Raw genomic sequence first — 25,434 nt, forward strand, 5'->3', positions numbered from 1 at the left:
TATATATATATATATATATATATATATATATATATATATATATATATATATATATATATATTTCATTTATAAATATATTTTTGTATTTTTAGGTCATTTTCTTTTTTTCTTTTTTATTACCCCAATTTTTAGATAATTTTCTTGTACTATTTACAATTATTTTACTCAATTTGTGACATTTCTTCCTTAGTTGATCAATGCCTTTTCCCCATATTTTTGATAGAAACCAAGTCAATTTGCTCAGCTGCAAAGTGTTAAAGAAACATTTGGATTCCTGATGTTGATTCTGTCACTCTGCGTAGTTCAGTTTTAGGTATAAATATTTAAGAAAATATGCTTCATGTTTCAGTAGCACTGTGCTTTTTTTTAAACTTCACTGATCCAGATGAATTCTCCAGTTCACAAAAGTGATTTGACCCAGAGCAGGCGTATACTGTAGCGTGCCAACACAGTGAGCTTTGCAGTCTGCCATACAGTTCTGAACGTTGGGGGACATCTTGTCGGTTCACGCTGCAGGATGATTTTCTGGAGCACTTCAAAGTGGAACAAAGTGGTTTTTGGGTGAGTCAGGTTTAAAGCACATATCAAACCCAGAAGCAGGGCACAAGCTTCAGGGAAGTGAGTTCATGCAACACCTCCACTCCCTCTGTGAACATGCCAGTGTCTTCCTGTGAATCCTGTTGTCCCTCCTCCTTCTAAATGACAAACACTGCCATGCTGAGCGGCCTCAGGTCCCTCTGAGCTGCCTCCGCTTGTATTTAGTCTAAAGGTACATAACACAGAACACAGTCTCACTGGCACTGTCATGTGCTGCTCCAGTACACCTCTGGGATGGAGCAGTAAGTAGTAAGAGAGTCTTACTCTGCCATAGTTCACAGCCTACACTGATGCCTCACCTTTGTCAGACTACAAACAATCTCGCACTGCAAACAGCACTGCTCGTGACTGTTTGATTTTAAAGCCTCTGGGAACCCAAATCACCAAAAACTTTCTTAATTTGTAATGTAGGGTCTTACATACATAGTGAAAAGTGTCAAAAATGATTAGACATTAGCCCCATTCAAATTTGACATATTGTCATTTTTGTTTTTTCACATTTTCCTGAAGCTGGGTTGATTTGGGCATGGTTATCCCAGATACATATCGTGTAACATGAATAAAGCCCATCAAAAATTCAAGGACAGGTGTCAGTTGATACTAATTTAACATGTTTAATTAATGCTCCTTTCAATAGGGTGCGTTTGGAAACACGCCGAGTGCTCGATCAATACTTTGAAGTCATCTGTATAACATTTCCTTCTCTGTCTGTGATAGTTGTTTCTTTGGCCAAGAAGGACATACATGACTCCTAAATACAACCAAATTCTCTGTTTACCTTGAACAGTATATGTCAACCTCTCCACCCCAAGACATGTCATTAACTCCCTTTTCCAAGTTCCGAGTGATGGCGGTTCTACATTTTTCCAACATCATTATTGCATAGAGAAGTCCAAAAAACGCCATTTTCATTTGGATATTAGGCAGTTTAACGGATTGATATTAGTTACATTCATTCATGCATTCTTGATAAGGATCTCTTAGATTTGGTTGTTATGGAATTGTATCAGTGTACACAGCAAAAGGTAAGAAAACACAAAAACTTGTTGGTCTTTTCTGGTGGAAAAGTTCATCATGGTGACACTGTTTGATGTCAGACACTTTGGGGTGTCTGATTTACATCTTGTTATTTATCAGCAGATATACATGCAGACACATATATCTTTGACAAGCTACTATCGGCCAGGTTGATTTCTGAGTCAGACTCCTACATATTGACATATTAGTTGCAGATCAATTGTTCACTTTCCAAAAAAAAAAAAAAAAAAAAAAAAAAAAAAAAAAAAAAAAATATATATATATATATATATATATATATATATATATATATATATTGATTAATTTAGTTGTTTTAGGGTATCCCACCACTGCTAGATTCCCTGGGACACAAAATGTCATGTGTCATCCTTCAGTTAGATTATTAGCACACACATATGTGATGTGTGATCGTCTGCATAATAATCCTGCAGTAGATGAGAAAAGTAGCCAGATGCCATCATTTTCTCTGAATTCTGTACAATTACTGATTTATTTATCACTTAAGGCTCCCTGTTCAAAGCAACACTTTTGTCTTACGCTTAGTAGTAGTTGCCATGGTTACGGTATAATAAAGACAAAATCAAATAGTCACTTTTGATTAGAAAGCTCTATGGGTGTCTGTTGGGGGCACTTGTATCAGAATGAGAAAGGAAATTACCAGGGATTGAACAGAGGCTGGAGGAACAACTCCTGCTTTTATTTTTTTTTTCCTTACCATCAAAGGTTTGAAACGTCATTATAAAGGTTCAGTAATGATGCTGATTCAAAGCAATTTTTTAACGTAATCACCTCACTTGATGGCTCCTATCTGTAAGCTCATAATAATTCTCTAGCAATGCACTTTTGTGTTTCAGGTACCTAAGCTAATCCTTTGAAACCTAAAAACGACATCTCTCTTCGTGTGCTGCTTTTCGGTGTCTTTCATGAATCCTTTGAAATCTGAGCAAATTGATGCAATTTCTTCCAAATCATGTGAATAAAGGCAATGAGCAACATGGTAATATATGTTCCACAAAATGCAAGAAAAGAGCAGATTTAGAAAAAAATATATAGTTTTTAAAAATCTAGGAAAAAATATCAAAGGAAAAAGAAAAAAGCTAGGGAAAAATTATATTTCTAATTATCATAATTACATGTTTAGAGATAATGCTACAAAAAACATAAATTTAAAATAGAATTTATCTTTAAGCACTTCTTCCAGGTCATTTCTATGTTGTTGTTTTGTTTTTGTTTGCTCATTGTTACTTATTTTCTTGTTGTTTTTTGCTAATTTCTTGCTAATTTTTAGGGTAATTTCTTCTTTTGTTGCTCATTGCCTCATCCCCATGTTTTTGACAGAAATTAAGCCAATCTGCTCAATTTTCAAAGGGTTGGTAGAGATTTACTGAGCCAATCTTTAGGATTGCTGTCTACGCTGATAACAGCATGTTCTAATGGACTGTGTCAGCTGTAGTAAATCCAAACAAATGCAGATCAGTTCTTTACTGTTTTCTTCTGTTCTGTCCACCTTGGCCTGCTAGTGCTGGAAATCTGCACTTATTTCATCTTTGAGTGAACAACAACAGAGTTTTGCAGATGTTAAAATTATTTGGGGTCAGTGTGAGTGACTCTTAAGTTTTTACAACCATATTGAAAAAACACTCAGATTTGCTAAAATGTTACAACTCTGGTACTTCTCCTCTCTTTGTCATCAGCAAAAAGCAGTGTATGTACAATGAATGTATAGTGTAGTGTTTATATCCAAAGCCTGATGCACATTCTTCCTTTGTAACTTAGATCTCCCTTATTGGCAGCAAACTTTCATTTTTTGTTCTTTTAAATGCCTGTGTGCCTCAGAATTTGCAGATTTTTGCAGGTCTGTGAACGTAGCGCCACCTGTGGCGCTCTCCGTGTGTTCTTTTTGCCTTAATCAGCTGTGAATGATATACATACCCTCATCACTCTGTAGACAACACTGCAACAATCGCCTCATAAAGCATGAAGGTGCAGCCAGCTTAATAAATGGTCAGGGAAATTCCATAATACATTATTGTCTTAAAATGAGGGATTAATCTATATAAATAACCGAAATACTACATAAATTGCTTTTTATACATGAGCATTTATCTGACAGAAATGATTCCATTATGTTGGCCAATACAGTTTCATACATTTCCTCTTAGTCTCCTAAATAGGAATTTCCAACTACTCTAATAAACCTCAAAATGATGAGAATGATTTTATTCAGTTGTTGAGTTCAATTTGTCAGTCAATGAGATGCTTTATTTCTGTCGAGTGTCAAATAAGTGGATTGTTCATGTTATTAAGTGGTGAGTAGCAGATGAAGTACAGTTTTTCTGTTTTTTTGTGGAGTTTTACTGATGGAAGGTGTGACTTCAGCCCCCGCATGATGGAGTTTCTTTCACTGTTGTAGGAGGAGGATGGATTCTGATGCATTCATGTGATGTCAGAAGGCCGTAGTTTCCGAGTTGGGAAGTCATTCTCCCACTTGTTGTGTTCGTGGACTTTGAGGTGGTAAAGTGGAAACAACATGGAAGCTACAGAGAAGATGGGTTGCATTGTTTTGTTTTGTTTTTATTAGTAAGTACAAAAGGGCATCACAAAAAACACAAAAAAAAAAACAGGGTATTAATAGGCAACACACATGGTGGTAGATGGAGACAGAAATTTGGACTTGACAAGAACGGACAAGACAGGACAAACAAACAATAAACAACAGCAAACATACAAATAGATGATCAGGCATGATGGTGTTCTTACTGTTATTAATATGTAAACCTTTTTTTTGCTGTCGCATTTTAATGTTAGGAGAGTAGGAGAGTTTAATGTTAAGAGGTTGATAGCTGTTTCCAGATATGTTTATCATATGTTTTATATACTTTATATATCATAAGTTATATTTCACTATTATATATCACTCTACATGGACAGCAGTTAATATTAATGCCATATTACACTTGATATGTGATCACAAATTGATATTTAATACATTGTTTATTTAAAAAAAGTTTCTTCCCATTGACCAAACATTGACTTTTGCCATCATGTTTATGCCTTTATGACATGAAGTCGGCAACTTGTGTTATAAAATAATGTTATCAGTGTTAGTATACTCACCTTGCATGCTTTATAGTTCAAAGTTTGCTTGCTTGCTACAGCTAATAGATGCAGATACTAATTTAGTATCTGTTTTCCACTTGTAATTACAACTTTGGAGGGCTGTTCATGTGCTTGAAACTCATCAATACAGTAAATACAATATTTCCGAGGAGCACGTGAAGGCAGCATTCATTTGAGGCCAAAGGAAGGAGGATGAAAGCTGCGGGTTGAGCACATACATTCAGTGAGAGAACCTGACTCTCCTGGAGCTCACAGGGAAGCAGAGATTGGTAGATCCATCCTGAAAGACTGAACTATCAGACTGAGAAGGTTTTGGAAAACATGCATATCTGTTAAATCCAAAAGAGTTGGATTTGAGAGATTGCACAGCTTAGAGTTAAAGTTTATAAGCCTTGTGGGACTTATGAGGAGAGAAAGGAAAGGTTTGGGTTTGTGTAGGAGGTGGTGGCAGCGGGGGGTGGGGTTTATTACTATGAAATGAGGCCAATTCCAGCTAATCTGAAGGTGTATTAAAGTTGCATTTCTATCAGGTCATGTGAAAAGATTTCACAAAGAGAATGATTAGTCAGATTCACCGCAGCTCTGCAGCACTCCTCTCTCTCTTTCATTTAACCTTCCTCCCTCTCTCCCTCTCTCATCCCTCCATTTGACTGTTAGTGTGAGTACATTTACACAAAGTGGTTGAGTGAAAGGGGCTGTCCGCATCTAACAGGCCGGAGTGATGCCACGCACTGTAACCTTGGTTGTCTTCCGTCTCTCCTCAAAGTCCTCGCTACTTCTTTCATCATGCCCTTTTGATGTGCGTGGCAGAGTGGGAGCTCTGGCACGACTTCAGCCGCTCGCAGAGTGGATGGGGAAGGGAAGGCCGACATAAAGCATCAAAACTCCACAAGCACTTGTAGGCTTAAGAGCTTGTTTATTGTCAGAGCGACCTGTGGCCTTCAACAGAGTCATTATGCAACACTCTAGTGTGAGAGGAACAATCAAACAAACAATCTCATACACTGATTAAAAGCAGTGAACACAAATGTGCCCATGATTGAGTTTAGTATATGAGAATGTTTAAGACCAATCGGATTTGTGCGCTGGCATAGAGGCAAGAGGTATGCATATTGATTGAAATGATTGACATCATATTTGGTCTACTAATAAGAGAAGTCCATCTATCGGGAAGAACCCGTATAATATATTAATTTGCTGTGAAATGCTATAAAGACTTCCTTATGAGTCACATGAAATCATACAAGGTGCAGCTCCAATGCTTTCATCTCTTTCGACTTGTGCAGAGAAGTTTAGTCTTTTGCCTCTTTTTGCGCCAAGGGCTTAAGCAATGCATGTGGACCTTGGTACAAGTGTCTCAGTCCTCACTAAGCGGTTTTCCATTAACCCTCAAATTGCACAAATTGATATTGCGAATACAAAATACGCCTAATGGAAACACATCAATTTTCAAAAAACTCCTGTTTTTACGCTCACATCAGCAGGTATTTCAGGCCATTCGAAAAAAGTCATAAACTGCAATGGAAACACTTATTTCACTTTATAGCTCATATGATGTGTAATATCGGGTGGCGGTAGTGCGACTTTATGAATGCAACCACCATTAAACCCAAAGAAGAAGAAAAAGTTGACATGACACTTTACTAAACATGACTCGGTATGTGTGGATGGAGGAAGAGACATTAACTCTTATACGAAACAAAGAAATTAAGGCGAGATTGGCTTCATTGAGCTGTTGCAATAAAAATAAACCTGCCAATGTTTTGGACATCCATCGCCATGGTTATTGGAATGTTAGCGTGAGAGTGTAACATCACGTAAAAAGTTGCATATGGAAACACACTTATGTTGCAATTGTGTTTTATCAACATTTCGAAAATATTGCTCAGGTTTTGCACAAATTTGTAATGGAGAGCCACCTACTGTCATGCTCAAAGGTTCAATGTCACATACAGAAAGAGTTACTACAAATCCTCACTTTTTTTGCACTTGGGTTCATTGCAACCCAAAGTGACAGTACTGTCTTCTTTGTTATTTTTTTTCCTAAAGAAATTTGTATAAACAACATTCACCATTTTGTTGTGTCATTTTGCAGTAATTTAGAAAATGTGCATGTAAGCTGGGAAATATGCAAGTGACCCACTGTGCGATGTTGCTGGCATAACCATTAGTTTACCTGTTCCATTACGAAAACACAGGCATTGCTTTGGCTGTTATTTCGGTAGATATATTCAGTTTGTTGAAGCCAGGAATTTGGAATATGGAATTCTGACTGCTTCCTACAATGCTGTGCAGTGCTGCCAACAAACTCCATTAACCACGTGGCCACTTTCAGTATTAGAATTAAGATGTTCCAGTTTGGTTATCACAAAAGTATATATTTGAAGGGCTTCACTCTACATTAAGCAAAAAATTGAAAATGGCTATGCTTTCTGTTCACATAGCTCGTCCTTATGTTTATACTTAGGGTTTGTACAGAGTTTGGCAAAAGAGCCTTTATGTATGCAGTTCCTTATATGTGAAATCTTCTGCAAAAAGACTTAGACATTTTTTTAATGTCATCTTCTGCATGCCAATGTCAAGGTGTATCTTAACTGCTTTTTTAATTGTCTTGTTTTTATGGTTTACTTAGAGTTTATATTAACATACTATTAGGTCCTTCCTTGTGGTAACTTTATTTTGTGGTCTTTTTTTGTTTTGGAGTTGTATGTTTTGATTTTGTATTTTTGTCCCATGTTGTCTGTAACTTTTGTTGCAGCCTGTCTGCCCTCAAAAGGTTTTTTTCTGGTTAACTAAAGGTTAAATGAAAATAGAAAATTAAGAGGGTTATCCATAACACCTTACTGTGTGTAGACCCTAGAGATCTTTTCTCTGGAGATACTAGGAAGTAAGTAACCTGCAGTAACAAATTTCCATTTTGATTGAAGAAAAACTGAGGAGTTATTTCTGCAAGCCAATTTACAACAACCTGAGCAGCTGTGTTGATATCAGTCACACCTGCCCCTCTTTTTGATGCAGTTGTTTTCTGGCTCTGACACAGGAAGGTGACATCCAGTTCCCAAACCCACCTACAAACCTCAGATTGTTGTTTTTCTAAATGAGGGAATAACAGGCGTAAAGCCAGACAACTTTGGATCATTTAAACACATCAGGGAGTGCAGTGATTCAGAGACCAGGGGCCGCATGCTTAAACGATGTGTATGTACGCACAAACAACATGCATATGGCTTTTCCTACACATGAAATGGTATTTATGAACAAAGACTGTGTAGTGAGCTCACACATTCTTCAGATCATGTGTACACGTGGTTTTAGCTGAGATAGCTGGGGGTAATATCATGAGGAATTTTTACTATAACGATGGTTTGCACAAATGTGACGTACAAATATCCACAGCTGTGCATCATTACAGCTGCACTGGCAGCGTTGGAGAACCTCGCCAATGCGACACAGCCGGTGAAACTGCTCTTTCTATACCTTATCTCGCACGGACAAGTCTAATGTATTGTGAAGGGCTATTAGCCACCCAGTCCAACTGAATGGAGAGCGGTGTTTCACGCTTTAAATGACCATGATTTACTGACTGCAGCGATGACATTGTTGGATAGTGCACAGATCGACATGTAAAAGTTTTAGCTCAGTTTTAGCAGTGCCACAGTAACAAGAAATCAGTCACATCATGCCATCTGAAAAGTTAATCGCAATCTGTAAACCCACGTGTTTCAGGAAATAGCAAACATTATATGTTACTTACCAGTCTAAAAGAAAAGTTGGGAGTTCAGTATCAAACCGCATCTTTTTACTCTGTCTCCAGTGTTGGAAAAGCCACACAGATATTTACTCTGGTTTTGCTTCGTCTTACATCGTTTCTTTGACATCAGAGTAGCTTGTGGGATCCAATGGAGATCGGAGGAGAAAACTCTTTTAAATACGTTTCATGGGTTGAGAAATGGTAAAACCTACTGATACACATAGAAAGTGACCAATATAATTAATTTCTGAAAATAAATAAATAATAATAAGGAAATGTGGAGATGTGACTTGCATCCAACATAAGTCATGAATTTACACTGAGTTTTGTGCATCTGGCCCCTGGAACCAGGGTAACATAAAGCTGCAGTGATTGAGAAAATTCACAAGCCTTGAATCCTGTTATTAATTTAAAAAAAAAAAAAAAAAGCTGGGATTTGAAACAAAAAACCTATTGCAAGATTTCACAAAATATGAAAATCTGTCGTCATGACCAGATCACTAATTCTTGGAAAGAGTTTTCTGTTCAAAGAATGTGTTTGAATTGAATCTCGGCAGAAACAGGAGGCTCGTCTGTTAATCAGTAGAGCTCAGGATCGTAATGAATGTGTTCATGTGCCATCAGGCTGCTGTTGGCCTACTCTACCTCTCTGCCAGGACTTCATTTTCCTGTTTTAACTATTTATTATTTCATTTTTCCCCACTCCACAAATATCCTCAACTGAACAGAAGAAAAGAGCAGTTCTCATTGTAATTACATGTTTTCTGGAATTTAGGTAATTGTTAATTGCATTCTCAGGAGGACTGAACATAAGGGCGCCCACACATACACACAGTTGTACATGACAATTGGCATTGAGAAGGTTTTCATTACAGTTTTGCCTTGACAAGCCGTTAGTTTTTCACAAATCGCAATCTAGTAAATGTCTTTCTCTAACGTCCCCACTCCATCTTCCTCCCACCTACCTCTTCCTCCCACAACCTCCGCTCTTCATGGCTGCGATAGTTGCCATGGAAACAGAAAGGGTTTGGAGAGATGCTGCCATGTGGATGCCAGCGTGCGGGTGGGTGGCATCCTGGGACTTCCAGGCCCTCTTCCTTCTCTGTCCAGAGAGGAAATATCAGTTAATGACATCCAAGAAGGAGCTGCCTCACAGCCAGACACTTTCTTGTAAAGGGAGCAGGAGGAGGGTGTGTGTGTGTGTGTGTGTGTGTGTGTGTGTGTGTGTGTGTGTGTGTCATATTTCTTAGTAAAGTCAAGTCACATGTGGAGAAATTGAAATAGCTGCTGATGTGTTTCAGGCAAATTTTCCCGCATGATATGGGGTTAAAAAGTAAAAGATGGCAATTGAAAACTTAAGGCAATTGAAAAACAGTTACAATATTGAATTACAATTCATTATCGGAATGTCAGGCTGTATAGAGCCTCAGCTCTTACTGTAAAGATCCTTAATAGTTGACCACTTCTGAGACAGACACGTAGGAACATGAGTAATTAGTAGTTAAGTGCTGGAAGTTTGCGTGGTTAGCTGTGGCCTGTGTTTTGTGAGGGTGCACGCATCCATGTTGACCCTATCACTGAGCAAAAAGCCCATCACTCCCACTACACTCATTAAATTAACATAAAAAGTGTAAACGTGATGGAGAATTTTGCCATCTAGCAATATTTTCACTGTTACTTAATGCCAGCAGATGTGATAAGGAAAGAAAAAGGAAATCGTGCCCTAAAATTACAAATTTATGTTTGGATTACTTCATCTGCGCTCTCAAAATGAATCATTGTTACCAAAATAACCAAATATTACTCATGATATAACATGATGTTTAACGTGATAAGTATCTTAAGTTGTTTCTGTCCAAAGTCAAATCAAACTAGCATACAATCTATTTAGTGTTGCAAAATTTCTTGAATATTCAAGTTTAATACCTTCCATGAGAGTAAGAAGACATTTCTGGGGAATTTATTGAAATGATGTGCCAGAAAAACAAAAACATAATATCCACTGGTCTGTCTACAAATGCATGAAGTTTAACTGTTTCACAGTTGGAGCGAGCTTTTCTGCTTGCATGAATAACAGCAAGGGCTGGGCGGTATGGCCTTGAAATAATATCACAGTATTTCTGGACATACCACAGTACACGGTATATGTATCACAATATTTTTAAATCCTCAAAAGCGTCAGAAATGCTGGACTGGGAAACAAAATCAAATGTCACGATATGGTGAAATATGTAGATGTTGATACTGTGACATTATTTTAGAGATGACTTTGTACTTGGATAAAATATTAACACAAGATTTTTGATTATCATAAATAGTGTGGATTTAATGTCTTAAGTAGAACGAAAGTATTCAAACAAGTAAAACAGTCTGATAAGTTTAGAAAATGACATTACTTTATTGCAGCCTTTAAATTAAGAAAAGACAACACTTGTTTCATATCATATGATGATATCCAAATTCTCAGCAGTATTTTGTCTCATATCTCGTTAACCATATGTATTGTGCGTATCGCCCAACCTTAATAACAGCTTAGCATGTAGTCTACTGTGAAACAGACCAACCAGTGACTGAAGAAGTGTAATTGGGGTGGCTGACAGGAAACAATGAACATTGTCATATCAGTTCTTTAAATACAATGTGAAAGCTGTGAAGTAATATTAACTGCAATCAAGGGAATAAATTATGACAAAATTGGAACTTATTAAATATGCCTATGCACATCTCTAAATAATCTGCCTTGATAAATGCCGTACCTCACAATCCAAAAAATATCTAACTAATCACATTGTAACAAGCTTTCCTGTAAATGCTGCAGGAAATGTCACTGGTGTCTCCCGTATGCTGAGCATGTCTCAGCCAGAGAAATGACGAGAGGAAAACATGGACATTCATCAACATACCTGCCAGGCAGAGGCAGTAATGTAAAAAATGTCATAAATGAGACAAAGAAATGTTTTTTTACCACATCAACATATAGTGAAGACTGACGATAAATCATCTGTGTGCAGCTCCAGCCCGAGGCCAATGTTATATTTGAGGAATTTAGCCAACGGAAAAATATATTTGAATATATTAAATATCAGTTAGTTATTGTGATTATTTTATACATAAATAATTTGGTAAAAGAATAAGAAATTAAACAGTTGGTAAAGATATTTTTTATTTTTGGTGCAATGAAGAAATTGTGTTACTTGTGTAAATTTCTCTGTGTATCAATGATATTTGGTCAAGCTGAATCTCAAAGTCCAATCTTACATGTGTGTGCAGTCTCTCACACTTAAAGGCTGATGTCCAAATTTGCAATTTATCAAATCCACATGGACCTCAAGCCCATTTTCTCTAAACATTAGCAGATTTGATTGGGATTTTGCACTGAGACCAAAATCACCAGACTCTGTAAGTCTATAGAAAATCACAATTTAGATAAATATTCCAAATATTTATTTGAAGACATTTTGATTTCTTTTTCATTCATTTTATTATTGTTTATTATTATTATTGATTTCTTTTTCATTCATTTTATTATTTATTTATTTTTTTTTTTATTTTTTTTTTTTTTTAAATTTGCACGTGTGTTTTTGTAGTGAGGTTTATAGGACACCACACATGGGTGACAAAATACAGGTTCATGATCTTGCCGTTGATTTTATTTATAGTAATGACTCAGGTCAGAAAGCCAGTCACGTTTCATTCTCTTGCTGCCCAGACACATAACAGTGCATGTGTGACCAAAATCCAAGAGGGTCTAGTCTGCAAGCTCAGTGGATGGACATTTGACCTCAGCCTAGGCCCGTTTTCACACATACAGACTCAGTGGCATGCTCTCTTTGCTTCTTATGAGCCTGAGGCTTGGAGGCGGTTTGAACATGTTATTTACATACTCAGCTCTGCCTTGGCTGTTGCTGATGTACTGGTGCAAGATAAAGTAGTTCCTTTCTGTTTAGAGCAATGTGCTTCCATGTTGATTTAATTTAGTAAAATCCCAGTAGCTCATTAAAAAAAGAGTCAGGAACTCTTTGACTACAACCATCAGCTTTCTTTCCAAATTGTTTGAAGTGCTTAAACGCCACAATTCTGTTTCACAAAGGAATCAACGCAAACGCGATAAGTTGCTTGTGCTTATACGAGCATATTTGCATCAAGTTATGCAAAGAACATTTCTAAACTTAACCTCATCACACAGCTGGGTGATGAATTTTAAAGTTGATGGGTTCAAGGTCAATTTGACTTTCAAGGTTTGATAACTGTGAAATAAACTATGAAATATCCCTTTCATGAGAACAGTGTTTGACAATGGTTTTGGCATCAGTTCGATTATATTTGGTCAATGAATGCATCACTCCTAAATTCTTTAAAAGTAAAACCTGACATAAATAAAATTGACCATTTTTATTATTATTTTTATTTATTTATTTATCAATATTTTATTTATTTTATTGTACCCCTCTCTCAACAAAAAAATGAAGTGCGTGCACACAGGTTTATAAACACAGTAAACATACTAAAAATAGGGTACAGACTAATTCTGCATTGCCAGTAGAGCAATGTACACAGCTCTGCAGGAGATGAGTGTGTGTGTGTGTATGTGTGTGTGTGTGCAGACTAAATTGGTGTTTTAGCGCTGCAGGTTATTTATTGGAGGTGTGTGAATGCATCGCAGTCGTTCAGGAGCTGGAATTAGCGGGTGTTGTGTTTCCATCAATACAGAGCCAGAGGTGATAAATACCCCTGACTACTGCAGAGTACACTTCGCAAAGCATTATAAAGCCAGATGTTAGCAGGTGTTAGAGGATTTTTGTGCAGTGGAAATAAGGCTTTAGTCTCAAAAGTAGGAAATTAATCCAAAGTACTGTGTTTCTGGCATGCGTTTAAAAATGCCCACCATCCTGATTCCATAAAACCTTTATTTTTCTTCCTCTTTATTGAAACAGCAAATGTCAGTGGTTAACTATTAAGTGGTTTTAACTGCTAAAAATATTATTGATCAGTTACACATGTCAGTCTATAGGTTGATTTTGCTTCTTTTCAGTTTACTTCATTGTTCACCACGCAGGTAAGGTTGAAGCTAGCTCAAAGTGCTGCTCATTTGGCGCTTCCCACTTGTAGTTCTGTCATAAACCAACAGCATTGCTGCAAAATCATGGTGGTAACCCTTTGGTCTTCCCCTAGGTTGCTCCAGTGAGTAAAAAGCTGTCTTGTCTTTTGGCTGGCATCATCAGTAGTAACAGCGCAAAAACAATGTCTGTTTTTAAGGACAGACGGCAGGATGGGATCACGGTTGGCATGGTTAGCGGCATGGTTGCGACGTTTGGATGATGTGCTAAATGTGCAACTTACCATGGGATGTTAAGAAAGTATCTTGCAGCAGTTAATAGCTAACTCACAGAAGGCGAACATTGGCTGAAAATGTCAGCAAATTGGGAAAACAATGAGGTTGAAGAACTCTTCTCACTCTGAGCAGAGGACGAGATTAGCGTCCATAAAACAGAGATAGTTGCCATGTTATGCTGCTACTATTGTTCATAAAGGGCTGCTAATGCATATGTTACATGTCAGGCCTGTCATGCCGGCATGCTGTCTTAAATTACTTGTTTGATTCTGTGTAAAAACAAAAATGCGGCATGAAGATGGCACTTCATGGCAGCGATCACTATAGCACCATCGCTATTTAAGAAGGGCTGATGTCATCACTATTAGCTCTGTTAGCACAATTAACATTGTTAGCTGTGTCAACACAACTGGTGGTGCTAACATTGTTAATAATATGAAAGGGGTTTTAAGGCTTCAAATTAAGTGGCATATTCACCAGGGTGACCAGAAGGTGGTCACAATGTTTCCACAGCAATGACTTTGGGTCAGGATAGCATCACCAGTGCTAATCTCTAAATAAGCGGCGCCACTAGCTAGCTAGCACTAGCAGCAAAGCCTACAGAAACAAAAATACACAGGAAGACATTTGTATCTCAGAATCAAATTTATGACAGCTGGAATAAAGGAATGCTCATGTTGTATTTGATGTCATTTTGCATTTTTTCTTGAAACTTAACCAGTTAGTTAATAGTTTATGTGTGTCAGGCTATCAAAAGTAAAGTTAACTGAAAATGACATCCCTAATTTAAACATATCTGGGTGTCTTCAATGCCTTGTGCTTTGTAGTTTGGCAATGAGTGAATGATGAGAGCAGTTCTTACAGCCTTTTATGTTGTTTTTGCATGCACGTTTATGAACCCATTCTCTGTTTAAATTGTCACATTTATGCAACATTAACATTTTCTAGGAACTACTAAGAATCAGTAAACTTAGATGATGGATTTCAGTGCTGTGATCACTGTGATCGACTGATAAACTAGGCTAAATAACCCCATTCCGCCAAACAATGGCGTGTTTTCTCTGCACCTCCTCGTGTGTATTTGTGAGGCAATTAAGAAAGCACTTTGGCCTGTGCTCCATTTGCCAGAGCCTCCATTTAGATTAACCAGTAGCTCCAATTAGGAGCATGCGCTTCCTTTTCTGTGAGCGCGCCAGCCTCTAATGGCTGGATAGATTGATTTAAATGCAAACTAGAGAGGATTTAATGAACTGCTTTTACAGAAAGGGTTTAATAGGAATTTGCACACCCACGGACAGGTTGCCAAACAGTTTACACACCATTATTAATGCATTGTAGTGTTTTCCTTGAAAAGAGGGAATAAAATTGCACTTAAATTATAGGCACTAAACAAACACATATCTGTTGACATTTGATACGGATGAGATGTGTTAATACTGTTGAATATAATAAGAGGGATGTCAAAATAAAAGCACATACACTAGAAAGTATGCCAACTTTTGATTGCATCAAATAAAACACTAAAGAATCAAATTTGACATTTCTTTTGGATATCGTGGATCACAGACTGACACATCTGATAAATCCTGCAGAACTAACCGAGCACACGAGATGTGAGTAATGTTATACGCCTGTTATTATGGTGTTATGATTTAAGGGCCTCCATCTGCATTGTAATGAGCAGAGTTATGGGCAATTGAGCATTGATGAGCCATGCATCGAACAGCATTCTGGAGGGATTTTAGTTGTGTTACTCAGGGCTTTACAGTGTGTGTCATTCAGTTAAGTGAGCAGGGAATTGTGGAGAAAATGTATCTCAGCAATAATTTCCCCTGAAATCTCAATATTTTTAGTGAAAAGAATTCTAGGACTGTATACATATACTTCTGGCAACATCACAGAAAGAGTAGTGTTGCTAGTGCCAGCCCATTTTTGGACAACCTTTTAAAGGGTATTCAGGGAATTTAATGTTGGACTTCCATAAAGTGAGGAGGCTCACAAGAGACGGATGATTAAAATGTAATCTGAGCGGCTGAGGCCGAGATATCCTAACTTTTAGTCTCTACTTTGGTTTTAAGGAGAGGGTCACTTTTTTCAAACATTTCAAACATAAATACATTATCGGTGTTGTCGTTCATATTTATCCTCTTGTCCTGAAGAAACACCGAAGCCAAAGTGGAAGTGCCAAAAACTGCAGTTCTCTGAATGGCCACTTGAGGCTGAGTAAATCTAAATAGACCCTTATGTTAAAGAGCAACATTTTTTTTAATATGATATTTTTCAGAAGGCTAAATAACATGAGGGAAATAATACTACAACCGTCTCATGAATGTGTACTTTGCCAGAGAGTGCCTTCGAAAACACTAGGTGGCAGCATGATCACGGTAAACAGAAGCCGCCTGCCAGTGGGGATATGAATGGAGTACAGAATTTAAACAACATTTTCAATATAAATAAACATGCTGTTACTTTCAGGATTGATTTTATGTTAACACTAAACACTTAAAAGACAGGAAACTTTGTCCTACTTATCTATCTTCTTTCATCTTCCAGTTCTTGTAGTTCATGCAAGTCCTTTAGCAATCTCAGTGGTGGGGACGTTCCAGCCAAAATACACGTGCATGGATTGGCTGTCACAGCTATCAATCATGGCGGATAACCCCGCTTTTTTTAACAATGTCTTTATTAATTTCTTACAATACAATCAGCATTATAATTTAAGTCATTATACTGCAGGTTTTGGATAATCCCCTTTTGTATAAGTTAATAACTCATTAAAATTGAACTTCTCATAAAAACAATCACTGGGACAAACATCAGGGTGATGAGAACTACCATCAACCTGAGAAACCATATTTAGGAAAAATTTATTCGGCGCATACTTTGAGTTTTTAGTTTGGCATATGTCCATTCACTAACATAGAGTGGTGGGCATTATGACCTATACTGCAGATCAACACCAGGGGGGTGATCCAGATTAAAAAGCTTCACTCTGGGGGAGCTGTTATATTTAGTTTAAGTTCAGAACAGAGAAATCAGCTGGAACAAAGTGATCCATAAGAGGACTTCAGCACATGTTGTGAAGGTCATCCGGCCTGCCCACTGGACAAGTGCAACTTACTAGATAGCAGCAACAGACAAGTTGGGCACATCAGGTTTTTTATGACTAGCTAGTGAGACAAAAAAAATAACGTTAGCTATGGCTAATTTCATAAATACAGCACTGACGTTCAACCTTTGGTGACCGGCGTGCTTCCAGCTGACCGTTGCCATCCATCACCTTGACCATCTCCAGATGGCAAAGTCAGCTCATATGCTCTGTAACTTTTGATATGATACTTATGAAACATACAAATGTCACTTATATGTGATTTGCAGAAGCATGCAATGCCAATGTGTCCCTCTGGCAACTGAGCTGATATTCTACAACTGTTCTTACAGGTCAGGGGGCACTCCTCATTTCTAGCATTAATAGAATCTAGTGTGTAAATTGGATATAGTACCTCATTACTCCGTTTTTGTTTTCTGCTTCTGGCTTGATTGTTAATTGATTGTAGGATAAGCCTTATTATGATCCAGATGTAAAGTAGAGAAATATTTGTGTTAGTTGAAGCAGTTTTGGAAAATATTCAAATGAACTGAGAAACGTCTTGAAGTTTTAGTTGCTTAACAACAAAATATTGATTTAACTTGTCTGATGTAACAGGCAAGGTAGTTTGTGAAGAATGTTGTGTACAGATACAGACTTTTCAAGCAGCACAGAAATGCTGTGAGCAGTTGTCATCAGAGTCCATGCTGCAGCACTCTGCCCTTCCTTTGTCCTTCGGACAGGCACATGAAGGGAAAGGCCTTCATACTCATCTTTTTTTCTTGCAAATTTCTTTGCTCAAACTTGGGAAATTTCCTTGCTCCTTGCTTGATATCCTTGGTCAAGTTTGGGAAAGAAGACAGAGTATTTTGTTAAAGACCAAGCTGTAAAATAACTTGTAATCTTCTTAATGAAAAGAAATGTAAATAATTATTTGACTGCTGCAGCTGTAATTTTGGTGTCTTACAAACCCATGAGGGCTGGGCACATTGTGTGCATGACACAAAAATAAATTCGATCAATGCTTGTTTCCAGATGTTGGTGACGACTCCAGAGAAGTGGGATGTTGTGACCAGGAAGAGTGTTGGAGACGTGGCTCTCTCTCAGATCGTGCGTCTCCTGATCCTGGATGAAGTTCACCTCCTGCATGAAGACCGAGGACCAGTGCTGGAGAGCTTGGTGGCCAGGACCATCAGACAGGTTGGTCCAAGTCCCTCTCTGCCTCTGAATGTCTCTGTATGTTCCTCCCCTCATCTCCCTCTGTCCTCTCTTGTTATGGTCTGAATTAGTGTGTAATTGTCAGTTTAGACTGCAAACATTCCTTTAAATTTTCTCTAAAGACAGGAAGACACGTGATGCATACTCGATACAACTGCAGCAGTTAAACGCATGCAATTTAACATACATAATTTAAAAGGATTCAATGCGTAAAGATTGTCTTTAATCATTGTCACGCTGGCAAATTGATCTGACAATATTTTTGCAATCTGTTTTGTGGGAGGGAGAGGGAGAAGGAGCTCCAAATATGGTAGACTTCAACTCTTACGTATCCAAAAAGTATCAATATAACACAAACGTGTGGATATTGAAAAAAAAAGATCCAGGACGAGGACTTTCTTTTCATTCTTCAGTCTGGTCTTCCTTCTGCACAGTGCAGTTGTCAGTTACACTTGGATCTTTGTGTTGACAATGATTAGAACATTCAAGTCATTTGTTCATTGTTGTTTATAGCGTTGGTATTCAATAGGGGGTCCAGGACACTTAAGGGGTCCTCAGAGTTGCTGCAGTTGTTTTTTCCCCAAGAATTGAAATTAGGGCTGTTAAAATAATGCATTAATTTCGACTAATTAATCACAGAAAAAAAAGAAAAAAGTTTAAAAATTTTAACGCTGATTAATCGTGTTCTGTGTTGCGCTTTGACCAGCAGCATCATTAAAGGCCACAGTGGGTTTGCAACATGAGTTTAGTACCGTTGGAGTACTTCTAGTCTGAAATATCACCTCAACGCAAAGCATGGAGCAGTGACGCCCGTGTTAATTAATCATAGGGCATGTAATTAATTAGATAAATGTTTTTAATCTTTTGACAACCCTAATTAAAATACACATTGACACATATTCAGAATATTGTTAGCAAAGATAGATCAACCTATTCATAAAATGAAATCACAGCAGCTTTTACACAGAGATGGTGCTATATGGCAGCACCACAGCAGCATCATTCCACTCCAGTGTGAGTATACACTGCAACCCAGCATCCCGCAATCAAAGGACACATGACAGGCAGGGTGACAAACGAGCGTCTGCCTCTAGCATGACAAAAAAATATGTGTCGGCAGCACTTTCTAAACAATAACAATCTCATTAACGTGTCAATCACAATCATTTACCATCTGTGTTATATGACAGCTGATCTCATCCTTTGCTCAGAGGGTAAGGAGCACTAAATGTCATTGTTTTTACAGTTTGTGGACATTTACATTTCATGTAAAGCGTCTTTGAATACTTAGAAAAACGCTATATAAGTCCTATCTATTATTAAAGGCCGCTGTTCTTCTTTGAATTAACTGCTATGCTAACAGCTGCTTTTTTAAGTCTCTCGCGGTGGGTTGCATGCACAAAGATGTTATTAAAACGTCACACTTGTGTCATCCATGGTCATGTCTTTCACACAGACCTTGTTTCAGGGCTGTTCCTACCTCTGTTCTCAGCTCAGAGGTGAATGTGAGCAGGGCATTGAGTCAGCATAACAGCCTGATATTCCCGCCTTGAACAGGCAGTGTAAAAGGTTCTAGTAATTTACACAAATAATAGACCAACTGTTACCCACGAATCCTTGTTCAATCATGTGAGCTAACTCGCACTAAATCACCGTGTGGCACCTGTCCATACCAGCAAGTTGAGCAAGTTAGCTTATATTTATGCACTATTAAAACATATTGGCCAAATAGATGTAATGTAGCTAGTCATGCTACAACTGCTGCAGCTAATGGCAAGCACAAAGGAGAAGGGACTCCGTCTCTTTTTGAGCAAACGGGTCCTTAGCCTGAAAATTTCAGAAGACTCGTGGTTTATACATTTTGGTTTGTGTACAAAGAAGAAAAATGAGATACAGCTTGCATATCCGTGAACCTCTAACATGTTAATTTAAAGGAACCGAATGAGCATACAGCATTGAATCCCGGTGGCTTTGAATGTCTTGGGTAAATTGACATCATTTCTCCCCAGCTCTTTATCACAGAGGTGGGCTGTGTCACTTGGACTCGCTGCTGGGCACTGTTTGAAGTTTGGGGATACTGGTGTACTGATACCAAAAGAATATCTTCCATGGCACAGTTTTTATTTATTCAGCAAAACAAGTCAACTGTCAAAAACACAGCAGTGTTTAATGTTAACACAAGCAGATTTACAAGAACTCTGAGGTATTCAAACTGTGAGGCGCCTGTGTGAGAGACGTGAAGGAGGAGTGTGGGGGAGAAACACGAGACAGGTACAGTGTGAGGAGAAACAGGACAGCTGCATGCTGCTGTTTTAATAACAATGGTAAGTTAGTGTAATTTGGACCTCTGGTTCGGCCTGTTCACCAACATGTCAGCAGTTGCTGCAACAGCAGGACCTGTGACACAGCTTATGGTGGCGGTTAAGGTACTTTAAAACTCCTGGTGCTTCAGTTAGAATTAAAAAACACACTCCTTCTCTGAGTCATAACTCTGTCAAATTAAATTGCACACTCACTTGATACACAATATTTTAAGATTCAGATTAAGATTTAAGATATCTTTATCTCACATAGTGAATAAATGCGAGAAAATCATCTCTGTTCCAGGCCTCGCTTCCACCCTGAGTTTTCAGTCCACTCACAAACAATGCCTCTCTTTATTCTGACTGCTTACACACACTTTTGATAGTAATACACAACTGTTCATTGTGGTCCAGTTGCTCCAAAACCTCTCACAGTAAATAAAAGTCTTGGTCATACATCTGCCAAATTTCGATGGGCTGGCGTGTGGCAATCCTCTGAGGTCCCGTATGCTGCTGCATTTAAATGAATATGATAACTGTAACTTATATATGCTATATAAATAAAGTTCACAAAGAGCTTTTAAGTTGAAATTATCATTAGCACCTTCCACGGCTCTCCTAAGCCATCCTCAAATCTGAGTGTCGGACTTAAAAAGCCCCTGATGTTAAGTATAAAATTAAATGCTCAGTTTTGCTACCTACTGTGCTGCTGCTTTCAATTATCTGTAATATAGATACATTTCAATAAGAACTCAGGAAGTATTGCATTTAACCCTTTCAAACCATAGCAAAATGTTTTCTTTTGAAAATATGAAAAGAAGACAGCAAGCAACACAACAATAAAGGACCCCAAAAAATAGCAGAAAATCAAGAAATTAGTAAAAAAACAAAAATTAAAAAAACACTACAAAAAGAAAAGTAAAACAACAAAAAAGGGAAATGAGATGAAAAAGTGCTAAAATAAAAAAATATGTATATAAGTTACAAAATAATTATCTTTTCTGTAACCTACTTTTAGATATATACTTATAATCATTATAAATATGATTTTCTTGCTATTTTTCCATTTGATCACTTTATAATGATTCCCTTTCTCTCTCTTTTTAGCTAATTTTCCTGTCACCTTTTACTATTATTTTAAAAGAACATTTTATGCCGAGTTGCTGTTTTCCTTTTCCAATGTTTTTCAAAAGAAATCAAACCAATTTGCCTCATTTCAAAGGTTTAAATGATTGTGAAAGGCCTCTAAATTGAGAAAACTGATGTCAACCCAGGTTTCATAGGGATAAATACTTTTCACTACTAATGCGCTGAAAATGCTTCTCCTTCCCATCTAGTGTGTTTCTGCCAAGTCGCACTTTTTTATTCACTTTTAGTGTAATAAATAACATTTCATGCATAACAAGCAGACAGAGAAAAAGAGGCTCATGGACCCCACTGTTCTTCTCATCATCATCTCCCCATTGCATTTACTGTACAGGCATTATTCACCAAGTATCCCCATAGCTCTCCTTTAAACACTCCACTGAAGGCTGGGAAATGAGACACAAAGGGAGAGAAGAGACAAGGGAGTCAGAGCTGAACGAGAGGTGTGTGTGTGTGTGTGTGTGTGTGTGTGTGTGTGTGTGTGTGTGCGTGTGTGTGTGTGCGTGCGTGCGTGTGTGTGTGTGCGTGCGTGTGTGTGCGTGCGTGTGTGTGCGTGCGTGCGTGTGTGCATGCGTGCACGTGTGGGAGGGAGGGAGAGTTTAAGGAGGCAGGAGGGAGTGAGCAATTTGTTAAATTCCCCTTACAGTCACATTTTAAAGTATGTAAAAGATATTCTGCTATGATTAATATTTAGTTTACTACAGTTTTTCCACATAAAAAGTAAACAAGAATAGAAAAACAGGGCCGCAAGCACATTTCCTTTTCTTTTTTTTCCTTAATTGAAAAATTCTGGATCCGGCCTCTGACCTAACCACCAAAGCTGCATGCACTAGTTCTCCCTTCCCGCTTTCTCCGGATCTGGCACTGTGCACGAAGATGGTTCTGTTCTATCGTTATTATTAGTTAGTATATAATTTTTTTTAAAGCAGCTTACTGCTCACTAGTAAAGATGAAGAGGAAACATCCTGCAAAACATACTTTTATTTTAAAGTCATTGTTGAGTAACGTATGTAAACTTGCCACTGTAGAAAAGGTACTTAATCCTCAAAACAAAACACAAGGAGCTGCATGTGCACGATTGCAAGTGCATGTCTGTGCTCGGGTACTCAACAAATAGCAATACAGCCACAATTAAGAGCAAAGTCTTCCTGTAAGTTGGTCAGTATTGCCAAGTTGTTGTTTTTTTTCATATGTGAGTTCTTAGTTTACCAGTAAAGTAACAGCAGCACTCTTTTTCAAATGACATATCATAGACAGCAGGAGTCCTGCCCTCTTGGCACCACGCTGCGGCAGGAAAAAATAATCAGTACTCTCTCTGTGAAGCTGATTTCCCCTGATGATGACTGACAGGTGTCTGTGCAGGAATCAGACAGGACAGTTTAGTTATTGCAGTGATTATGTGAATTCAGACGGGCAAATAAAGAGAATGAGCCTTAGTGTTGCATAATCTTTGAGCTGCTGCCATGTGTCTTTCTGTGGAAAGAAACTCAAAAATGGAGAATACAGAAGAAATATATTTTTGAGAGACAGACTGATAGACAGACACAGATAGACAGATACAAATACATATATATATATATATATATATATATATATATATATATATATATATATATATTTGGTTGCACAGACCAGCCGAGACTCATCCTGGCACATTGCTCTGTGAATTGCACAGAATGACACACTCCAAACATTTGTGCAGTCTGTGTCTCCATAAGGTCAAGACTAAAATTATGTGTATGCAAAAACACATAAATATGCACTCTATTATCTATATATATACCAAGCAGTTTTGCTTCACCACTCATAAAACAGCCTTAAAACAACAGTAAAGATGAGGTCGCAGGACGTCACTCACATTGGCAATTGGCAAGAGCAACCATATGCAACCATATGCAACCATATGCATATATGCTTGACTCTCTGATGTACAATTATGGTTATTTATAGCAACTCTTAGTTCATGATAGTTGATATTTTACCTTCATACCTTCCTTTCAGCAAGGTAAATGGTGCATGATGGTTTAAGTGCGCACCTCTAACACCCCCCCCCAACCCCAGTAAGTAGTGCGCTACTTACTTTCACTTTTTCCGACAAATAAATAAACAATAGAAACCCTCATAATGAAAAGAGAAGTAACATTATAAACAGAGAAACACAGCTGCGCACCCTTTGAATTCAACTTTCTCTCGTAAAAGACAGATGAGGCATAATTGTCTCGTTAACTCGTTAAAAAATACACTTCATTCAAACTCGACAGAAACAAAATAAAACCCAAACCATCTTGGTTACTCTTGCTAGAAATCTAGTTAGTAAGTCCACTGTTCCAACAATCACAAGCTACGGTTTGGTCAAAATACCAGATTGAAAGAAATTGCTGTTATTACCCACAGTCTCTCTCTGCCTGCTGGCCACCGGCTGTTTACAGTCCTGTAACTTCTCCCTCCATCACTATGTATCTCGTTGTCTTTCAACTCGGCTGCCTGTTCTACCAGTAGAGATTGGAGGCTGAGCTCTGTTGGTGCATGCTGTGCACAACATACAGTGATATTAATAGAAAGAGGAGCGCCTGTATTTATGATAGCATTGAAAAAGGTAAATTTAGGATTTCTAAATACCTTGGTATACCGTAATAACGTGATAATGCCCAAACCAACACCCATTAGGTTCTTATTCCAAGTTGTTGTATACTGCCACTTTGACAATTGACTGCCATTTCTACATATTGCGAGCTTCATATCCTCCTTTGTCTGTTGTTGACATTCTGGGACACCACAACAGCCATACATCAACACTCATTTAGAGAAAAAAACATCACGTTTTGGCTCTACATTCATTTGGGAAGTGAACAACAATTCACCACCCCTCCTGCCCGACTTAAAGGGACTTACAATGCCTTATATGACATTGTTGCCGGCAGTGTTTCAACCTGATGCCGTCCAGTGGTGTATCATACAGTTGCAACAGCTGCTGTCTGCTTGGTTATGTACTGACGCAGTCCATTCTTGTATCCTACTGCAAGTCATCACATGTTGCTGCTTATTATGCTTCTGCATCTGCTGTTGACACTTGGGATGGCGCTACTGTGATGTCAACAAATACACATGGTGGCACGAGTGGTTAGGATTAGGGGAAGGAAACACATGGTAAAGTGATGAAAAATCAGATTCAGATGGGAAGAGAACAGCGGACTCCCTCATAAAAGTCCAGGGTTGTTTCGTCAATCCACCACATCTTCCGGCCCCCAATAAGCACCCTTGTGCTCCTTATATTATGTCCTTACTGGCAGCATTTCAACCTGATGCTGTCCTGCCTGCCTACCTGTGTGCACACAAAAAGTCCCGACCGCCCTCATTTTCAAGTGACACCACCTATCCACTTGTTCAGACTTAGCAGGTGCTGCCCAGCTGTCCGCCAGCGTATTATAACACCCCAATGGGTTCTGTCCGGCCATGTTCTCACCTGATGCCGTCGAGAGATGTATCATGCGGATGCGAAAGATGGCTTTTGACATCGGCATTTTGTGCCAAAAGCACTGTCAAAGCAGCCATATTTGGCGACTTCGGAATGAGAACGGGCTGCATACTGCCACACCAGGTGCCATCTGGCCAACTGGAGGTGTGTCATAACACCACAAAAGGTTCCATCTGGCTGGGTAAACTCATGCTGCCCAGAAGCATATCGTGCTGCTGTGAAAGGTGGTTTTGCTGTTGCTGTATGATGCCGAAATCACTGAAAAAGCTATGTTTATTTCATGACTTTGGATTTACAGATGTGATAAAATAAAATAAAACTTTTGTGGGAAAATCCCACATGATAGTGATTGGAATGTGATGGCCC

At 38.2% G+C, this 25,434-nt stretch overlaps 1 protein-coding gene across 1 annotated transcript in view; it reads left to right on the top strand.

The window, feature by feature from the left end:
- Positions 1–25,434, top strand: part of ascc3 (activating signal cointegrator 1 complex subunit 3) — a 202,737-nt gene that overhangs the window by 77,613 nt on the left and 99,690 nt on the right. The window contains 1 exon segment of the mRNA XM_042490728.1: positions 17,962–18,126. Coding sequence (XP_042346662.1) covers positions 17,962–18,126 — 165 coding nt within the window.

This window comes from Plectropomus leopardus, chromosome 7 (assembly GCF_008729295.1).
Source record: "Plectropomus leopardus isolate mb chromosome 7, YSFRI_Pleo_2.0, whole genome shotgun sequence".
Classification (NCBI taxonomy): domain Eukaryota; kingdom Metazoa; phylum Chordata; class Actinopteri; order Perciformes; family Serranidae; genus Plectropomus; species Plectropomus leopardus.